Source organism: Quercus suber, unplaced genomic scaffold, assembly GCF_002906115.3.
Source record: "Quercus suber isolate HL8 unplaced genomic scaffold, Cork oak 2.0 scaffold_37, whole genome shotgun sequence".
Lineage (NCBI taxonomy): Eukaryota > Viridiplantae > Streptophyta > Magnoliopsida > Fagales > Fagaceae > Quercus > Quercus suber.
The window spans coordinates 28,256-50,066 of NW_027069502.1; the positions used below are offsets into that span (position 1 = coordinate 28,256).

General features: G+C 37.6%; 2 protein-coding genes and 1 pseudogene across 2 annotated transcripts; 1 reads left to right on the plus strand and 2 right to left on the minus strand.

The window, feature by feature from the left end:
• LOC136066490 (inosine-5'-monophosphate dehydrogenase 2-like) overlaps positions 1–878 on the minus strand; it is a 3,341-nt pseudogene extending 2,463 nt beyond the window's left edge.
• A 15,648-nt stretch (positions 879–16,526) lies between these two features.
• LOC111999833 (uncharacterized) lies at positions 16,527–17,030 on the minus strand. Its single transcript, XM_024031945.2, has one exon. It carries the CDS (start codon positions 17,028–17,030, stop codon positions 16,527–16,529), a length of 504 nt encoding a protein of 167 aa, XP_023887713.2.
• Positions 17,031–20,893: 3,863 nt separating this feature from the next.
• Positions 20,894–21,493, plus strand: LOC136066491 (uncharacterized). The gene is made up of 2 exons (XM_065770854.1): positions 20,894–21,053; positions 21,135–21,493. Exons 1-2 carry the CDS (start codon positions 20,894–20,896, stop codon positions 21,491–21,493), a joined length of 519 nt encoding a protein of 172 aa, XP_065626926.1.
• Positions 21,494–21,811: the final 318 nt, after the last annotated feature.

The following is a 21,811-nucleotide window of genomic DNA, read 5'->3' on the forward strand; positions in this document are numbered from 1 at the left end:
TACTTAATCATCTCAATCTGATAAATTGAGTTCCCTTGCGAACTATCCAACACCACCACGTCCACTCCTTCCTTCACCAATCCCTCTAATCTCTCCTTATCGCTCTCCCTCGTCCCGATAGCCGCCCCGACCCGCCACCCTCCGTCGGGCCCCACCGTTCCCCCCAACGCCAATCTCGGGTTCCCCTTCACTCTCTCCACGTCTTCCTTCATCACCACATCCACCACCTCGCTCTCCGCCGCCACGTCAGCATTTCCCCTCACCAAAACCCCCAAATCCGAGTCTTTCTCTTTGAAAAACGATTCAATCTGATCCAAACTTTGATTCCACGGAACAACGATGTCGTTCGAAGTCTTCATATACGATTTCACTTCAGAACCTTTTCTTTCTTCTTCGAGATTCAGCCAATCGGACTTCGACACGTAGCCGACGAACTTCGACGTCGGAGAGCCCGATTCGGTGACCAGAACGAACGGAGACGAAGCGTCGAAGTCGTCGAGGGACGAAATGCGGTGCGAGGGAGAGAGGAAAGTAGGGGAAGAGAGGAAAGGGACGCGGCGAGACTTGACGGAGCGGACCATGGCGGCTTGGACCTGAGCGGAGAGGTTGGGGTGGATGATTCCGATGCCACCGAGCGAGGCCACGGCGGCGGCCATGGCGGATTCGGTGACGGTGTCCATTGGAGAAGAGACTATCGGAGTGTAGAGAGGGAGGCGGCGCGTGAGGTTGGTGCAGAGAGAGACATCGTCGGTGGAGAAGTCGCATGTAGTGCGGGAGGAAAATCACGTCGTCGTAGGTGTAGGAGAAGCCTTGGTTGAACAGACGCGTCGACGCGAACCGTCTTCTACAATCTCCGACGCCATTGTTAGGGTTTTTAGAGAGAGAAAGAGTGAGAAAGAGAGAGAGAGTTAGGGTTTACTGGTTAGCGCGAGTGAGATTGATTAAATAAATGTGGAGGGAAAGTCCAAATGTGGAATTGGTGCGGCGGGTCTCATTGTAATGGGTCATCTCCAATGTAAAGTACATTTTGCCCTTTTAAAGTTTCGATTTTTTAATTCATTTTTTATTTTGATTTTCATATTAATTCTTTAAGTTTAAATTTTTTTTCATTATTTTTAAGGAAAGTTAGAAAATTTTATGAAGATATATTTAAACAAATACATAACTACTTATTACGTAAACAGTATTCTGCAATACCTGGATTCCTAATGTGCTGTCATCCGTGATCATTTGGAAAAATAGATGGTAGGTTTTTTTTTTTGTCAAATCGGGCTTGCTTCTAATAATAAAGTTGAATTGTGGGCTGTTTAATATGGTTTAATTATGGTAAGAGACATTTTTTTTTTTTTTTTAAGAACTAAAAGTTTTAAAATATGTTTTATAAATATAAGAAAATAGTCCAATTAATGTATTAAATTGTATAGAAAGGTTGGATTATTATTTTTAATTTATATATTGCTTATAAAATATTAAGTAACAACACATTTTACATTGTGTTTGAACACAAAATATGTTGAGTTGGTCCTATTTATTTTATATTTAAAATACTCTATAAAATGAAAAATCTTCATAGAAATTGTAGGGTTAGGATTTGTGGCCCAAGCCCAAAAACAATAAATTTGTAGAGCGTGGATGATAGAGCTAGGTTAACTATGAAGCTTACAATGGTTGATCACAACATACAAGTATAAACCAGCATCAAAGTATACGTAAAGATCAAATAAGCTGAAGTCCGAAGAGATTTATGATAAATTGAATACGAGTTACAATTCTTAAGGTTACAGTCAGACTTCTCTTTTTCTTTTTCTTTTTTCCCTTCTCTCTTATTAGGAACCCTTCTTCTTTATATAGCATCCTCTCCCATCATCCCCATCGTTCACTTGTTCTTCATCTAGCTCCTTACTTGAATGCATGTCATGTCATGTATCTCCCTCAGCTTTTTGTGAGTGGCGGTAGCTGAAGTTATACTGTTCAGGGGTCTTCTCCACATAAATGTGGCCAGAAAAGTTGCTGCAGTGCATTTAATACGGTGGTGGTAGCTTTTCCTTTTAGATATTTCTCTATTCCTCGTCTTCAGGCGTGTCCAAAGCTTATCTAGACTGCTGAAGTCACTAGGAAGCTCATTCGAACCCCCTAGATATTTATATGACCCAGAATCTTTTCATCCGAGGATAATGATCTCTTTGGAACACTGATGCTCTCTTTGGATGGAGTTTTTTCGTCCCCATGTATCCTTCTTTCACGCGAAGTATCCTTCGACAATTTTAGCCTCTTCGGATATACAATAACCTTCACATTGGGCTTTAGGCCCACTACGTATGGTTGGACTTTTCCCCCCACAAAAATGTAGCCATATTTTGCATGAAGCCATTTAACATGGCAATAATATGGTCAATATATCCTGATTTTGACATGATCATAGTGGTATTAATAAAATGAAACCAATTTAATCAATGATAAAATTGTTATAAAAATATATATTAAATTAATCACTTTTTTTTGCAAAGAAGTGTTTAGAGTACGACCATTAAAATATTGGAAGAAACTAATAACTCTTCTTTAAATGTCTAACTTTAAATTGTCACCTAATGCCACAAAATGTGTTGAGTTAGTCATGTTGGAATTAAAACCAACTAATTACATTGTCCAAAGTGGTTAATGGTTGGGAAATTTCCCAAACAATATATTTGGGCCAATAAAAGATAAAAACTAATAATAGTAATGTTAGAAGGGAATTTTTTGTAATCAACTCTGTGAGGGATATAATCCTGCCATTAGCTTGCGTATGCTTAAATTGTGTATAAGGTTTTTAGCAACATTTTCTATAAAACTCAGGATCTACATTCCTAACCACAACAATACAATTTTCTAATACAAAGTTTTTTGGCATTTGTGGCGTCAACAACTCATGAAGTAGTCCTTATTGGTTAATAAATTGACACCTCTGACATTAACCTCAAAGATGCCGTTATGGGCACTTACTTCTCTTAGAGGATAGAGCTTATTTTGCTCACAATAGAACTAGATAATGTATGGGAACTAGCCAATTTACCTATTTACAGAGGCGTTTTTTTCAGAGTATTCGTCAGAATAGTTTTGAGATAACGCGTATGAATAACATTCCCATTGTTATAACTTATAAGGTAATTTATTCAACCAAAAGTACTACCCTATAAAAAGATATGTAAATTGCAACTACTAAGTACTAACTAATGTCGGAAAGCTATTGACTTTGGTGGAAGAATATTCAAGCTATTGCAGATGTTACAAATCACTAGTTAAATTTACTCTGCATTGCACACTTAAAACCTAAAAGAGAGCACATTTTAATTTTGACAACAAATAAAGAGAAACGTTATGGATAAATAGCAATGTGAGCTATGCTACAACGTACTTTCAGTCATACATAACTTAAAGAACATAACTAAATTTGCCAAGGTTATTCAAAGAATACACTTCAACAAATTTTTAAAACTAAAATGAATCCCAATGTATTTGGAATGTTTTAGTCAAGTAAGTTAAACAAAGTTTTATTAGCAGATGAGCAAAAATGAGGAAGTTTCATATAATATCAAGGGAAGAAAGTAAAGTTTGATTATATATATATATAGATATAGATATAGATATAGATATATAAAGTAGTAAAAACAATTTATTGTTCAAAGTATATATAAAGATAAGGTTGAATTGCAAAATTACACCTTTAAAATTTAAAAATGTTTAAATTTTATACCCTAAAGTTTTATAATTTGAATTTTATCCCTTAAATTTTATTTCGTTTGCATCAGCAGCCTCTCCATTCATATTTTCCGTTAAGTGCCACGTAAGCTAGCCACAAATGTTTAGTTCACCCAATAAAATGATGCAACGTCATTTTTATTATGTTATGTCATTTAAAATTTTTTTTAGTCTAAAAAATGATGTGACATCATTTTATTGGACAAATTAAACATTTGTGACAAATTTAAATGACACTTAACAGAACATATGAATAGAATTTCAAGTTATAAAATTCAAACACTCTTAAACTTTTGGGTGTAGTTTGCAATTTAGCATAAGAATAAAATGAAAGTAAATGTTAATTCTACCCTTGTATCTTTCCTTTATGAAATCAATCACATATTCTAATTTTTAACCTAATTAAGACCTTCAAAAATCAAGTAATAGGAGAAGTAAGGGAGGTCGCCCCTCCTCTAGAAAGGACATGAGTAGTGGAAAATATTTAATGAACAAACTAGTGAAAGAAGCAAACAGAAACATTGTAATACATCCATTAAAAGGAGAGATATTACAGATGAAGAAAGTTTGTGTCTGTACATTAACCTTAGAACAAAGAGGTAAGGAATTCATGAACAAGCTATTCTCAAACACACTTTTAATGCACATTATAAGCCTAATGGGCTGATTAGCTCCTACTTCAAATCCTTCTTATAAATGATCTTTGCATTTGCATAGTTTCATCATCCATGTCTATGTGGTTTTGAAATAAAAAGAAAAGGAATAAATTTAGTTACAATTAATATATTAAGTTTCTTGATTAAATTCAAATAGCTGCATTGGATGTAACTGTCATTGAAAAAGATAATACTATTTATACTTCATTACAACATAATCATATATTTGAATACATTTAGGGAACTAAATATATTACACCTAAGGGTTGTACTTAAATTTTGTCCCAAATAAAAAGTGTTGTTTACCTATTATGTTTCATCCAAAAATCTTTTGTTTGGGCATGTTTTGATTTCTTTAATTCTTTTTTGGTATGTTTTCCGAACCGTACGTTTTTGAAACTTGAAAACCCTCAAGACCAGTGATATTATAATTTCTGGACATTCCTTTAGGTTTTATCACCGCCATCATATATGCAAAAGACTGGCTTTTATTTTATTTTTTTGCTGAATAAAAGACTGGCTTTTATTAATTACCAGTGTGTAATTTTATGTATATGTATATAACAATGTGGAGGCAAACCTAAATATTTTGTAAGAGATTAAATTCTATAAGGGTGTGGTATAAAACTCAAGTTTTACCCCTCCAATCTCATGTCTCATTATCATATTACATATTATAGAATAAGTACTATCACACTCAATCAATTCTAATATTTATTTAAAAATCCTACTTAGTTATAAGTTTATTGAAATATTATTATGTGTGATTAGATGTATCAAATTTTAACTAAATAGCTGATATATCAATCTTTTATTGAATAGTGTAAAATATAAATTTTACATTCCATCTTTATTAAGTTTGGACTCATTTTTTAATACAAAAGCAAAAGGAAAGCAAAATGTAGGCAATTGTGCATGTATTACAGTATTAGACAAGGAAGCACCACCTCCCAAAGCTCACTCTATGTCTGTTTGTGCACAACTTTTCTATACTTTATTGAAAAGAAGGTTTTCTTTAAAAACAAAGTGTGAGTTTGGGAAGCGCATTTTGCGCGTTTATTAGCGGTGCATTTTTTTGGTGTGAATCTCGTGCAGTGTTCATGAGACTTGCAAGTATTTTTTTCAGCAAAAATAACTTTAAAACTAAGTCTCACTGTATTATTCACATATTTAAAAGTTATTTTACTATAATATATTCAGTTTTCAACAATAAGCGATATCTAAACAGACCTAAAGCTTGGATTCTTCATGTATGGTGATGGTTATGGATGGAATCCGTTGGGGTTACAACTATAAGAAGGATATAGAGAATGACATGAACATTGACACGATATGACACAAGATAGAGAAATATGACAATTTTGAAAATTGAACGGTTTTAGACCCCTTAAAACACACAGATTGCGTAGCCTAGATTAATTAGCCAAGTTGTTACTTAGTCAAATTAAGCAATTCTAGGTTAAAACAATCCAAACAATCATATCAAGATATAATGCAGCGGAAAATAAATAACACAAGATATGATCACCCAGGAAACCACACGGTAAAAACCTGGGGAGGATTTGACCCACCGATCCTCAAGGCTAACCTGAATTCACTATGAAAGAATTGAAGTTCGTACAAAAGGACTACAAGCTCCCCGCTCGACTTCCTAATGCTACCCACCAGTAGAACTTCCTGACACGACCACGCGCAGGCTCCGAATCCACGGACTACTTCTTTCTTGAATTCCTCAATCAGCTACAAGCTCCCCGCTTGCTTTTCTTTTAAGTTCCAATGGTTGCAACAGTAATGATCTTCAAGATGTTGAAATAATCTCCACCATGAAAACCCTAAGTTTTGTGTAAAGGAAAGCTCCTCAAAGATCTCACACGAGATTCACACAAAACAGCAATGTATGAGCAACAATACAATATGGACAACCTTCAAAAACGTGGCTAGGGTTTTGTTTATATACCTAGGGTAAAAACATAAAACCCTAAACGTTTAATGAAGTAGGGCTGAGTTGGAAATTCTGCAGAAAATTCAACCTGTGCGATTTTCGATCGATCGAGTCTATTCTTCGATCGATCGAGCCAGGCCGAGAGTCCCAAGTACTTCTGCAGCCACTCGATTCCAACTTTACAATATTAAACCAACTTTGAGCAAGTCTAAATAAGACTAAATACAATGTTTTGATCATGGTTTGCCAACATTACAAATTAGAGTTCTAAATACATAAAATCCTAAGACCTTAGAACCTAACAAACTCCCCCTTTGGCAATCCGTGACAAAACCCTAATTAACAGCTCAAAGTTTTACAAATAAAAAGCCCTTTACAAAGATAATGCTCATAAAATTCAATTCAGCCTAACTACTATCCATAGTTGCAAGTGTAGACAGCAGCTTAGTTGAATCAACCTGTATAATCCTGAAATACTCAACAAACGCATAAACGCATGTGTGACAGTAAAGAGTAAAACAACAGGTATAACATTCTTGTAAGATCCACACAACACAAAATAAAGACATATAAAAATGAACAAGTCATAAATATAAATCAATACGCAGTGAATCATAAAGCAACAAGAATCAATAAAAAATATCATGTATATCAATCAATGTTACTCCCCCTAACATGAATATCCCCAAAAATGATATACAAAGTGAAGCACATAGATACAATCTAAAAATCCACAAGCTCCTCTAAAACAAAAAAAAACTCCCCCTAACTACAAAAACTCTACTACAAGTCAAAACTCCACTCCCCCTTTTTGTGACGGAATGCCAAAGGGCAATCACAAGTCGCCATCAAAAGGAGGTGGTGAGGGTGAATGAAGACGCGCAAGATCAGCTCGGAGAGCACGCATCTCATCCAGCAAGTCCACCAAAATCTGACCATGAGCCTGCTGAACAGTCATGACAGTCTCCAAAGTACGACGAACATCAAAGTCGGCCGAAGGAGGTGGAGGAACATCAGCAGCAGCATCATCATCACCAACAGGAATAGGGATATCCTCACCAGCCATACCTGCAGAAGAAGAAGGAGGAGGTGCACTACTAGAGGGCTCAGATCTAGGGTGTTTAGAACCAGCTCGAAGATGAGCGGCCCTCTGTCTAAGAAAAGACGCACCTAAAGGTCCTATCACATGGACGGGCTCAGAGGAAGGAAAGTCATCAAGACCAAGAAAGAGAAGAATCCTATGAATGAAAATAGGATGAACAAGAGCATGAGCAGTAGATGAACTCCTATAAACTTCGTTCAAAGAACGAAGAAAAAGATGGGGAAAACTAATAGGAGCATCAGTAACAAGAGCGTACAGAAAAACACACCTCTCAAGAGGAATGGTGTGAACATGGGAAATAGGCCAGATCGAATGACAAGCTATCCGAAAGAACAGATAGTGCAACCCAGAGAGCTCAGCAGAAGTGATCCGAGGATCAGAACCCCACTGGACAGTAGTACCAGTGACGTATGACAAAACATCGCTAATCTCGGGAGACTCATCATAAGGATAGACAGGATGCTGGACCAAAGGTACCCCTAGAGCATCAGCCACTACCCGAGGAGTAATGGTGTACTCTACGCCTCGTATCCAACTCTTAACTAGAGTGTTGGAATCATAGACGCGGATAGAGATGTTCGAATAGAACTCTCTAATCAAGGCAGAAGGTGGAGGAGGATCAGAAACATCCACCAAGGGTAACCAACCCCGACGCTCAAAATTTGCCCTAATGGCAGGATCAAGCTCATCTAATAGCACAGAACGCTCAGCCCAAATCTTTCTCTTAACGGTCAGTTTCTCAAAAGTCTCTTGGTTTTCCTCACTCGGAAACCTCTCACTATCAAAGGATGGAGGGGGTGAAGGAGAAGGTGAGGGAACACTCCTACGGGCTCTAGTTTTCCTAGGCATAGTGCTAAGGAAAGGACAGAGACACAAAGAGAAAAACACAAAGAAACAAGAGAAAACAAAACCAAGGGCAGACTGCAAATTAGCACAATAAATAATATAGAACAAAAATCTATATGATGCATGAACAATAAAATGTTGTGATGCATGATCTAAATGCAGTGACAAATTAAGTTTAATTGAGAGTAATTGGACAAAATTGGCTTGAACAAGGAATTTCTATCAAAAATCCCAAAAATTTGAAAAACCACTTGAAAAATTTTGCAACAAATTGATGAATTGAGCATTACAAAACACAGCACATAGATTATAATGCTTAATTACACCAACACAACAAGCCAATTTCATCAAATTCTACCCAATTTAACAAAAGCCCCAATTCGGATCAAGAACAAACCCTAGAATTTTCAATTTTTCACAAAACACAAAATTGATCAAATTAACCACCAAGGATCATTAATATAATGTGTCCCCACAAAAACCCAATGATCAATTTCATAAAATAAGGTTTGAATCAACAGAAAATCCAAAAAGAATAAAGTCCGAAAATTACCCTTAAATGCATGGATTTATGCATGAAATAATGAAAATAACATCAAAAGGAAGGGCAAAAGAGTCTTACCGGCTTGAGGAAAGAGAGATTTTGCAAAAACAACGGAGGAAAACGACAAAAATCCTGAGGTGTGGAGCCTTGCCAACGCGGAGAGAGAGAAAAGTTTGAAAAAAATTTGAATAGAACCTTTGAAAAAGTCAGAACTGAACTTTTAAAAAGCTTTTCCACGATATTCGATCGATCGAAAATTACATTCGATCGATCGAAAAGCACAGTCATTTTAAGACAAATGAGAGCACTTTTTCGATTGATCGAAAAATAGGTTGGATCGATCGAAATGGGCAGAGGCTCACTAAATTTTGGAAAAATCACAGTTTTTGAAAGACACAAGCCGAATTTTGAAAATAACTCCTCAAAGCATTAAATTGAAGAAACAAAATGCATGAGTATGAGATGGAATGCTTTTTCAAAAACCCAAAATTTTGAACCCAATATTCTTAAACAAATTGCAATCAACCTCCCATTATATTTTCTCAAGCAACAAATATGTTGTGCATAAATCTCAAGATATTTTCAAACTTGGTTGGTCAGACCAAAAACACACACTAGCATGTACAGTGTTTAACAAAGAGTAACTTGTGTCGTGTGTGATACTAGCAAAAACTTGAGATACATGTGAGGTGATATGTGAATAGCAATCAATCACAAAGTCTACAAAATTCATCACATAGAATTCAAAAGAGACTATCACCTAAAGAGTTACATCCTATAACTCCCACATCTCCTAGAACAAAAGCTTGCAATCATGTAAGTTTCTTGTATTTTTGCCTCTTATTTGCATGAGATGGCATTCAGCCTAATAGTACACACCGGTTTGAATTAAGTGAATTGGCATCAAGCCTAATAGTACACACCAGTTTTAATTTATTTTGAGGCTACACCTTATGTTCTTTTTGTGCATGTGCTACACTTTCTCGAGCACAGAATCTTATGATATGCACTAAGGTGTTCATGATTGGCTAGTGAACAGTGGTGAGATGGTTATTTATGCCTTTCTCAAAAGGATCAAGTCCGACAGTCAAATAACATGTGACTTCAAGATTAAGACAAAGTGATAAACACCATAAACATCTTTCCCACACAACATGCACTACAAAGCTCAAACTAGTAAAGTGCAATAAAGTAAGCTCATCCAAGCTAAACAAGGTACATAAGACATGTTATGTGTAAATAAATTGACCAACCTTGTTTTTCAAAAATCAAGAACATTATGTTCAACATAAATTTTGCTTCCTTCTTTTCCTTTTTTTTTTTTTTTTTTTTTTTTTTTTTTAATTTAAAGGAAAACAAATAAATCCTAGAATGAAATGCATGAATGTAATGCAATGCAAGTCCTAGAACAAAGAAAACACAAAAAAAAACAAAGAACAATGGTCACAAAAGAATAGAGCAATGAAGCACAAGGACCATGTCAGAAAGACTCAAGTATTTCGAGTCTTTTGCATCCAAAACTTTTTAGATGCACCATGAGCATTGGAGTTCTTATTCACATTTGAGTGATTCCCAACTCCATGATTGGAATAAAGGTTTAACACCTTTACCAATTCACCAATTAATGCCATAGGATCTTGTGCTTGAGGCACAGGCACTTTTGGTTTATTTGCTCTCTTATCAGCTTGAAGCTTGTAACAGTTAGGACGAATATGTCCAGACTTACCACAATAATGACAAACCCACGCAGGTTTACCATGCATCTTGTCCTTAGATTTGGTAGGCTCCTTAGGTTTAGATTCTCTTAAGTCTACCCTAGTCTTCTTAGGTGGTGAAACTTCTACAGGTTTAACTACCTCACTCACAGGTGGTTTGACAGTATCACTCACAACCTCACTCACAGAAGGTCCAGAAGAAGAAGAAGGAACAAAAGTAGTGGAATGTGGTCCAGTATCAAAGATGCTTTCAACATATCCTAACCCAGTTTTATCAGAAGGATACTTTTGAACATTCAGCATGTGATCAAGTTTAGAACTAGCAGATCTAGCAACAGATAAATCATGTTCCAAAGTTCTAACTTTATCAAGCAAAAGCATATTCTCAGATTTAACATTATTCAAAAGTTCATTTGCATCAAACAGTTTAACAAGCAAATTTCTCTTTTCAAGCTCAAGAGAATCAATTTTCTTTAGGCCAAGATCAACTTTCATAGCATCCTTTGCAGCAATTTTGCAAAGTTTGTTATAGGCCTCTTGAAGATCTGCATCTTCAGAGAGTTCCCCATCAGAAGGGTTCTCTTCAGCAGATATGCCTTCATTGACTATAGCAGTAGCCGTGAAAGCAATGAAGTTTCCATCCTCGTCACCACCGGACTCATCATCAGAAACCTCATTATCACTAAGGGTTACAGCCATAGCTTTACCCTTAGTCCTTAAGAATGTAGGACATTCAGATTTCACATGACCATACCCTTGACAGCCAAAACACTGAGGACCCAAAGAGTTATTAGAAGATTGACCAGAATTTTCTCTAGGTTTTTCAAAATTGTTAACCTTAGTGGGATCATTCTTCCTAAAATTTCTAGGTTCAGCAGTGTAAGTACCTCTTGCCTTTCTATTTGTATTCCTAAGAAAGTTCTTAAAGTTTTTGGCAAGATAGGCAATCTCTGTAGCAGAGAGCTCATCATCAAATCCACCACCATCAACATCATCAACTGACTTAAGAGCCATTGATTTGGATTTGTTCACTTTAGGTAGGTCAGACTCATAGGATTGAAGAGATCCTACAAGCTCATCAACAGGGATGGAGTCCACATCCTTGCTTTCAGTTATGGCAGTCACTTTGGGTCTAAAGTCTTCAGTTAAAGATCTAAGAATCTTCCTAACAATCTTAGGTTGATCATAGATTTCACCCAAATTAAAAGCAGAATTAACAATATCATTCAGTTTGGCATAAAATTCATCAAAGGATTCATCATCAGACATCCTAATGTTTTCAAACCTAGAAGTTAATTGCTGCAGTTTGTTTATCTTAACTGCCTTTGTGCCTTCATGCACAGTTTGGAGGATTTTCCAAGCAGTATGAGCAACCTCAACATTAGAGATTCTCTTAAATTCCTCCATAGAAACAGCATTAAAGATAGCATTCATAGCTTTGCTATTGAAGCTTGCTGCTTCTTTTTCAGAAGTTTGCCACTCACTCACAGGAGTAGCGGGCTTCTCCCATCCGTATTCAACGGAATTCCAAACCCTTTCATCAATGGATTTCAGGAATGCTTTCATCCTTACTTTCCAATAGGCATAGTTGTTCCCATCAAAATGAGGAGGAACAAACAGAGAGTGTCCATGCTCCATGACAACAGGGGTCAAGGATCAGCTCAGAGATTAAAAATCTCAAACAAAAAGAGCTACCAGCTCTGATACCACTTGAACGGTTTTAGACCCCTTAAACACACAGATTGCGTAGCCTAGATTAATTAGCCAAGTTGTTACTTAGTCAAATTAAGCAATTCTAGGTTAAAACAATCCAAACAATCATATCAAGATATAATGCAGCGGAAAATAAATAACACAAGATATGATCACCCAGGAAACCACACGGTAAAAACCTGGGGAGGATTTGACCCACCGATCCTCAAGGCTAACCTGAATTCACTATGAAAGAATTGAAGTTCGTACAAAAGGACTACAAGCTCCCCGCTCGACTTCCTAATGCTACCCACCAGTAGAACTTCCTGACACGACCACGCGCAGGCTCCGAATCCACGGACTACTTCTTTCTTGAATTCCTCAATCAGCTACAAGCTCCCCGCTTGCTTTTCTTTTAAGTTCCAATGGTTGCAACAGTAATGATCTTCAAGATGTTGAAATCATCTCCACCATGAAAACCCTAAGTTTTGTGTAAAGGAAAGCTCCTCAAAGATCTCACACGAGATTCACACAAAACAGCAATGTATGAGCAACAATACAATATGGACAACCTTCAAAAACGTGGCTAGGGTTTTATTTATATACCTAGGGTAAAAACATAAAACCCTAAACGTTTAATGAAGTAGGGCTGAGTTGGAAATTCTGCAGAAAATTCAACCTGTGCGATTTTCGATCGATCGAGTCTATTCTTCGATCGATCGAGCCAGGCCGAGAGTCCCAAGTACTTCTGCAGCCACTCGATTCCAACTGTACAATATTAAACCAACTTTGAGCAAGACTAAATAAGACTTAATACAATGTTTTGATAATGGTTTGCCAACATTACAAATTAGAGTTCTAAATACATAAAATCCTAAGACCTTAGAACCTAACAAAAATGACAAAGTTTAGCTACAAAATCAATTGTAGCCTTAGGCTAAAAACTCACTCAATATCTTTTTATTGGAGGTGAATTTTGACAAATCCACCATTGGATTGCATCTTCTTCTTACATCCTCCATGTTTACAAAATTTCAAGAAAATTAAAGATCAATAGCTATGTCATCAATAAATTTTTAAATTGCAAGTTTTTGTAATTTAAAATTATGCATAAAAGATAAGATTATAGATTTTATAGTATATGATATTTGATTGACACAAAAATTGACATGTGCATTAAGAGCACAAAGTACATGTAATTCAACGGTTAGATTTTCAAAATATGCAGTAATATTTATTTTACTAAATGAGTTTGTAGCCTAAGACTACAACCAATTTTGTAGCTAAACTTTGTCCTTTTGAAAAAGATTTTTTCTTTTCTTTTCTTTTCATGTTTGTTTAAGTTTCTAAAATACAGAGTAATCAAAATATCTAAAGATATCTAATTTAAAAAATGATTTTTTTTTTTGGTACAAAAAAAATTTATGCTTTTTTCCTTCCAACATATTATGGACGCATATTAAAGAGTATTCTTGTCTTCTTGATATATCCGTATTAAATAAATTGTGGAATTATAGAGTGTCCGTATCTCTTAATCTTAGCGGTACAATAAGCAATTAAAGATTGATACAATATGGGAAGTTAACAAAATTGACCATATAGTATTAGGTCTCTTGTCCATTGGAGAAGAGACGATCGGAGTGTAGAGAGGGAGGCGGCGCGTGAGGTTGGTGCAGAGAGAGACATTGTCGGTGGAGAAGTCGATGTAGTGCGGGAGGAAAATCACGTCGTCGTAGGTGTAGGAGTAGCCTTGGTTGAACAGACGCGTCGACGCGAACCCGTCTTCTACAATCTCAAACGCCATTGTTAGGGTTTCTAGAGAGAGAGAAAGAGTGAGAAGAGAGAGAGAGAGAGTTAGGGTTTACTGGTTAGCGCGAGTGAGAGTGGTTAAATAAATGTGGAGGGAAAGTCCAAATGTGGAATTGGTGTGGCGGGTCTCATTGTAATTGGGTGCATCTCCAATGTTAAAAGTGCACTTTTGATTTCACAAAAATAAAAGTGCACTTTTGCCCTTTAAAGTTTTGACCTTTTTTTTTTTCATATTCGTTTTTAATTTTATATTTGATTTGATTTTCATATTAATCTTTAAGTTTTAATTTTTTTTCATTATTTTTTTTGCCAAAGTCAGAAAATTTCAAGAAGATATATTTAAACAGATACATAAACTACTTAGACAGGAATTTTTTTTCTAAATAACAATAAATATTAAAAAATTTAGTTAGTTGTCACAGTGCAAAAGAATGTTGAAAAGTAGCATCTCGAGTGTCTAAAACTCGAGTTCCAAGATAAAACTCGAGTTTTTAAGTCTCGATTTGTAAGTGAATGGGGGCTAATGGGGAAAAAAATCCACGTGAAAATCGAGTTTTAAAGACTCAAGTTTCATAAATTGCAAAAAAATGCCGCTATAGGGTTTTAAAACGTCATTATAGGGTTTAAAAACGTCACTATAGGACTCCCTGATCACACTTTAAATTTTTTTTTTTGCAGGAAAACGCCGCTATAGGGCCTTAAAACGTCACTATAGAGCTTAAAAACACCACTATAGCGCTCCTTGATCACACTTATAAAAAAAATTTTGCAAGAAAATGTTGCTATAGGGTTTTAAAATGTCATTATATGACATAAAAACGCCATTATAGGAACTCGAGTTTCTAAAACTCGAGATATCTGTGGCATTTTCAGCAGCAAAACACTTGCAAAGCAAGTCTTCGGGACTCGAGTTTTAATATGGATCTCGAGTTTTAGAAACTCGAGATGCTACTTTCCATTATCTTTTCAAACATTGTCTAACTTACTACATACTTGCCCATTACACACTTAGTTTGCCCATTCCCCCACTTAAACAGTATTCTGCAATACTTGGGTTTGCTAACGTGCTGTCATCCGTGATCACTTGAAAAAATGGGTGGTAGTTTCTTATGTTACATCGAGCTTACTTTTAATAAAAAATGCTAGATTGTGGGCTGTTCGACATGGTTGTAATTACTGTTAGGGACATGTGTATTAAATTTTTAAATGTTATTGTTGATTTTATTTTTATTCTTACATGTCTAACTTCCTCTAGGAACTGGGCTCTAAAATTGTTTCCTTTAACTTCCAATTGTAGGATGCTCCTCAACAGGAAATGGGTGGTCCATGTACATCACATATACTGTGAAGCAAACTCTGTAGCAAATGGCCTCCCAAAGAAGGGGAGAGAGCAAGCAAACCTTTTGGAACTGTATTGTGAATGTTTATTTTTTGTATTATGTAAATATTTCTGGGACTTTTTGTGTATAAGGATTCCAAGAGAGTGCCCTTTAATTCCTGTAATTAGACACCTTTCACAGGTGTTTCATGGACAACTCTGATGTACTAGCTTTATTATCCAAATACATGTCCATTCTTACCTAAAAAAAAAATCACACTATTAGAACTGTTACATTGAAAGAAAAAACAAATAGACTGAATTGACCACACGGATGTTGCACATCTTCAAATAGATGGTGATGTCTATTGGGTTATATCATTTCTTGTTGTTGATGTACCAAAGAGACCTCCCAATTTTGGCATACAAAGAGATGTAGGTTCTCCAAAGTCAAGACCTCTCAAATTCTTTTTTTATTTTATTTTTTATTTTTTTTTTATTTTTATGTTTCAAGATTTTTATTTTAATTATTTATGTTTGATTCAGTTTTTTGTTTACTGGCATATTAATTATTATCAGCTTTCTTTGTGGTACCTCATGTTCCCTCTTTCCTTCTCCTTTATTCTTTATTTTAGTATTCAAATTTTCATTTTTGATGAAAGATTAAAATGAAAATTTTGAGATTTAACTAACCAAATAAAAAAAAAAATCAAATGTGAAATTTAAAATAAAAATTTTACTACCATGCACTCCTTGAAGTAATAGTCACCTCATAAGTATAAATGTCTGTGAAGTATGAAGAAAGATCGAGATTCAAGTCTTTAGGATGAAATTTCACACACATATACATTTAGATTAATACTAGAGTAAAATTCTGAATTTATATCTTATATTAAAAAAAAATTAAAAAATTTTAAACATAAAAGGGGGAAAAAAAACTTAATTGAATTTGAAGATTCAAAATAAAAATTTGGAAACATATCATATCAATATCAATTTATCAAACATGAATGGATTAAAATATAAAGGATTAAAATGAAAATAATAGATGGTGTACTTTAGTCTTTTCACAAGTGAAGTCCACGTGTGGGGATGGTTGGGATTTTTTTTTTTTTTTTACCCCCTCTTTTTGGATGAGAAATGCTGCAATTTTTATTAATTTGCTTAAAACAGTACATCTTGAGTCAAAGCGGACTCGATATTCTCAATCCATGTTGCAAAAGTTTCTAAACCTTTGGCATGTTGTGACAATAGATGGGCTGGCTTGTTTCCATTTCGTCGAATGTGTGTAAGCTGTACAGCCCTGAAGTCTTGAAGCCGCATGATGCATGAGTTGACAATATTTTGTATGGTGGCTGGAGGTGTGATAGAGCCTGTGAGTGACCTGTGGAGCAGCTCAAAGTCCGTCTCGAAGACAACATCGCGTAGCCCGACATCCCAAGCAAAATCAATTCCCTCTTCCATGGCCTTTGCCTCAGCTTCCAACGGACCCAGTGGTACCCACAGTTTCTTACTCATTGCCACCATACATTGTCCTGAATGATCCCAGGCGACAACTCCTATTCCCACAGCATCGAGATGTTGGAATACGGCACCGTCGACGTTTACCTTATACCAGGGATTGTGCGGTGGAGTCCAGGTTGTATGCGTGGCAACATTTGGTATCATAATCTGGTGGTTTGCAAGCCTATATTCTTCAAGCAGGTTGGTTGCTAACTGCAGAATGACTGCACTAGTTTACCATGACCCTCCTGTGCGAGCTTTGTTGCGGGTCAGCTATAGACTCCATGCTAAAATAACAGTCAACCTTAGCAAATAGTCCCTAGCGTGTTGGTTGAATATTAGATGCCAAAGGAGGTCAAGGAAACTGTCGAACCTCAAACCGTGGCCATGAACAGGTATGCCTGATGCTCACCAAACTTCCTGGGCTTTCTCACATGCCCATAGAGTGTGTCCTATTGTCTCTACCCCATTGCCGCAAACTTCACAAGTTGGGTCGTCTAGGACTTTCCTTGAGTGCAGGTTGGACTTTGTTGGTAGGAGGTTCTTGCAAGCTCTCCAAGCAAAAGAACAGATCTTGCTTGGTACTTTGAGGTGCCATATGGTTTTCCAAAATATCGAAATTTGCTAGTTGTTTGATGTAGAACCCAGAGAGCTAGTAGTGGCTTGTGAAAGTGAAAGAGCGACCTTGTAGGCAGAGTTTATCGTGAATTGTCCTTTGGGTGTGAATGCCCAGACCATGCGATCCAGTGGCCTTCGAATGCTTAATGGTATGCTTAAGATGGCTTGTGCATCATGTGGGAGGAAGATTTCCTTGAGAAGGCCTATTCTCCAATTCCCCGTATCATGGTTTATGAGTGAATTGACATGTGACTCAAGATGCAAGGCATGTGGGTAGCCACTTATCAACCTAGATCTTGATTGAATTCCCGTTACCAACCTGCCATCTGTAACCATGTTGAACAACCTTTTGAGCAACCATGATACTTCTCCAAGCATATGAAGCCTTCGTCCCCATTTCAGCACTAATGAAATCCCTCTCTGGAAAGTATCGAGCTTTGAAGTCTCGATGGACAAGAGAGGAAGTGTTGGTTTGTAAGCGCCAATCCTGCTTGGCCAAGAGGGCGAGGTTGAAAGCTTTTAGGTCATAGAAGCCTAAGCCTCCTTTAGTTTTTGGTACACAAATCTTGTCCCAACTAGACTAAGAAATCTTTTTTTTTTTTTTCCATTGTTTTGACCCCACCAAAAACTTCTAACCATGCTAGTTAGTTCATCACATAGAGCATTAGGGAATTTGAAGACGGTCATGGTGTATGTTGGGATTGCTTGAGGCACTGCTTTTATGAGGATTTCCTTGCTTGCATGAGATAACAATTTTTCCTTCCACCTAGAAAGCTTATTATTCAATTTTTCTTTTAAAGCTTGAAATGTGTTGCACTTTGATTTTCCCACCAAAGAAGGCAGCCCCAAATATGCCTTATGTTGTTGAATGATGTCAGCTCCAAAACGGTTTTTAATGGCTTCTTGGATCTCTTGAGGGGTGTTTCAGCTGAAAAAGAGAGATGTTATTTTTCATGATTTAGTTGTTGCCCTATATACTTTGAAGACAATTCAAAGACGAGGGAGGTTTGGCTCGTGTCCAGTTGTGACTTATGTCTATTTTTGGATACGTCATCAATTTTAGACATATATCACTATTCAACTTAGTTCAGTATACTAGAAGTATTAGGTCTAATTTGGACACTTCAAAAACATGTTGTTTTATGTTTTATGAGTAATGGTACGACAAAAACTATTTTACAATATTTTTATAAATTGTTGATGTGGCGAATTCTTACTAGTTCTAATATGAGCCATCACTAACATCACATTTTAACTTACAATAACTACTAGTATTATGCCCGTGTGATGCGCGATTTATTCAAAATTCATCCGTAAATATTTTTTTAATTAATTTACTTAAAATTAGATAATAGAATAGATAATAAAAATAAATGAATATTTTATTTTTAAGTTATATAATTGATGCATATTGTGTGTGTAGGGACAAGGCCCAAAAACGGTGTACTGGGCCTTGGGACTTACCCGAGAATATTGGGATGTCCGAGGAGAGACAAATGGTAGGGGGTCATTCCAGCTCAGTGCCTCATGAGTAAGAAAAGAGTAAAAGATGGTCTGAGGAGAAATGTCTCCTTAGACAAGACAAGCCCTGCTCCTCTACGTATTCTAGCAACAAAAAAACCTTAATAGAGGCATCGGTGTCAGAGGCACGTTACATAAACCCACAAGAGGGAAGGAGACCCAAAAATATCTAAGGAGCAGGCGTTACCTCCGCATTAAATGCACTGCAGCTACTTTTCTAGCCGTATTTATGTGGAGAAGACCCCTGAACAGTGTTTCCTTGGTCACCGCAACTCACAGGGAGCCAGAAAGGGTGTCTGATGGGACGGGTACTCGAGTAGTAGCTTGGGCAGCTAACAAATGGATGGCCAGGATTGCCAAGGAGGAGATATATAATGTGAAAGACCCCTGTAGGAATAGAGATCAGAAAAAATAATAAAAGAACACTGTAGCAACGAGAACCACACTTGTAATCAGTTTCATTGGACTAAAACAACAATTGCCTTCTCGGCAATACATTGACCCAATCTTACGTACCTTGATTCTTGCATGACTATTCTTTAATCCCGTCCTAGCTGTTGTTAGATTCACGAGGGCCTAGTTTTTGAACCCACTCTTTATAAATTTATTGTACTGGGCCCTTTAACCCACGATCCCATACATATTGGGCTTGGGCTGCAAAAACGTGCCCTTACAATTGGCGCCGTTTGTGGTAAGTACTTGTGTGATAGTGAGTGCAGCAGTGAACGATGGTAGGCTCAGGTTCGCACCAAGTAGAGTCCTTGGGATCCAAGCATGGCGACCCCTTTATCAACCTCAAACAGAGAGGCGATCGCGAAGGAAGCATGCATACCACACACACTAGCAGGAGCCAACCTCGAGAAGGAAGCCATGTCTCCCACGCAAAGAATAACAAGGCCATGCAGTTGGAAATCAACCAATTAAAGAAGGAACTGCGCCATGCACGACGAAGACGAACTCCCTCTAACTCTAACATTTCTTTTGATGACGGGAGGGACGTCAGTTATAGGCGAAGATCTTGCTCCCCGCCCAGTGAGACTTTCTCCTACGAAGAGGAACACCATCACGAACGGAGGGTCAGAAGCCCGCCCCATAAAGGTGTGGGAAATGACGCTGTAAGCAGGGCCATGGACCAGATCTCCAAGTCACCCTTTACGCGCAAAATTGAAGGGGCTAGGCTTCCTCGACGATTCACTCAGCCCACTTTTACCATGTACAACGGTAAAACAAACCCCGTTGAACATGTGAGCCACTTCAACTAGAGAATGGCTGTCCATTCCAGAGACGAAGCCTTGATGTGTAAGGCTTTCCCATCCAATCTGGGACTTGTTGCCATAAGATGGTTTGACAGCCTGAGCGCAGATTTCGTAAGTTCCTTTAAGGAGCTCACCTAGGCGTTTTGTTCCCACTTTGTCACCTGCAGCAGACCTCCTCAGCCCTTGGCCTCCCTACTATCCTTAAGTATGCGAGAGGGAGAGACCCTAAAAGTGTATTCGGATAAATACTGGGAGATGTTCAACGAAATAAATGGTGACTTTGAGGATGTTGCCATTAGTACATTCAAGCTTGGCCTCCCAGCCGACCACGGTTTGAGGAAATCTCTGATTGTCAAACCTGTCACCAGTGTACTCCAGCTCATAGACCGAATTGATAAATATAAAAGGGTTGAGGAAGACCAGTAGCAGGGGAAAGGAAAGGAGAAGGATATCCCTTAGGAGATGAGGGATTTCAAGTCGGACCGGTACAATAACAACCGGCCGATGAGGGATTTTGCCAGGTAGTCAGGGTCTGCCAGTCCTCAGGCAATCAATGCTGTGTTCCAAGAGCCAGTGCATCAATTTCTGGAGAAGATTAGGAGTGAGCCATTCTTTAAATGGCCAAATAAAATGATGGGAAACCCTGAAAGACGCAATCGCAACCTCTATTGCCAATATCACCAAGACCATGGACACACCACGGAAGATTGTAGAAGTCTGTGGGACCAGCTTGACCTTTTCGTCCGTGAAGGAAAGCTAAAGCAACTATTGCACCACTCCAACGGCCAAGAAGGTCAGGCAAACTTATAATCCCAAAGAGATGATTCTTCAAGACCCCCTTTGGGAGCAATAAATGTCATATTCGCTGCTTTAGGGAAAACTGGGTCCTGCCGTTCCAGAGTGATGTCTGTGGCTCGGCTATCTGTCGAGGACGTTAATCGAGGGCCAAAAAAGGCTGGGCTGGAAATCCAACCAATTTTAGGCTTCTCGAACGAGGATAAAGTCGGAACCATTCAACCCTACGATGATGCTTTGGTGGTTACCCTTAGGATTGGGGGATACGATGTGAAAAGGGTGATGGTGGACCAAGGAAGTGGTATTGAGATAATGTACCCCGATTTGTATAAGGGGCTAAACTTGAAGCCCAAGGACTTAACACCCTATAGCTCGTCCCTGGTGAGTTTTGATGGGAAGATTGTCATCCCCAAGGGCCAAATCAGACTACCTGTGTAGACTGGTTCGGAAGTAGTGGAGGTAAACTTCATTGTGGTGGACGCTTATTCACCTTACACAGCCATTATGGCCAGACCCTGGCTTTACACCCTAGGAGCCATCTTTTCTACTCTACACCAGAAGGTGAAATATCCATCCGAGGGCTTGGTCAAGGAGATCCTGGGAAATTAATCCATGGCTAGACAGTGCTTAGTGGCTGCCATCCAGCACCAGCTCGAGTCCGAGTCCTTGGCCAATGTTGAAGGGGATTTATAGCAATTAAAGGATTCGACATTGCCTGTTGGAGGGACGGCAGAGAATGCTAAATGTGAGGATCTG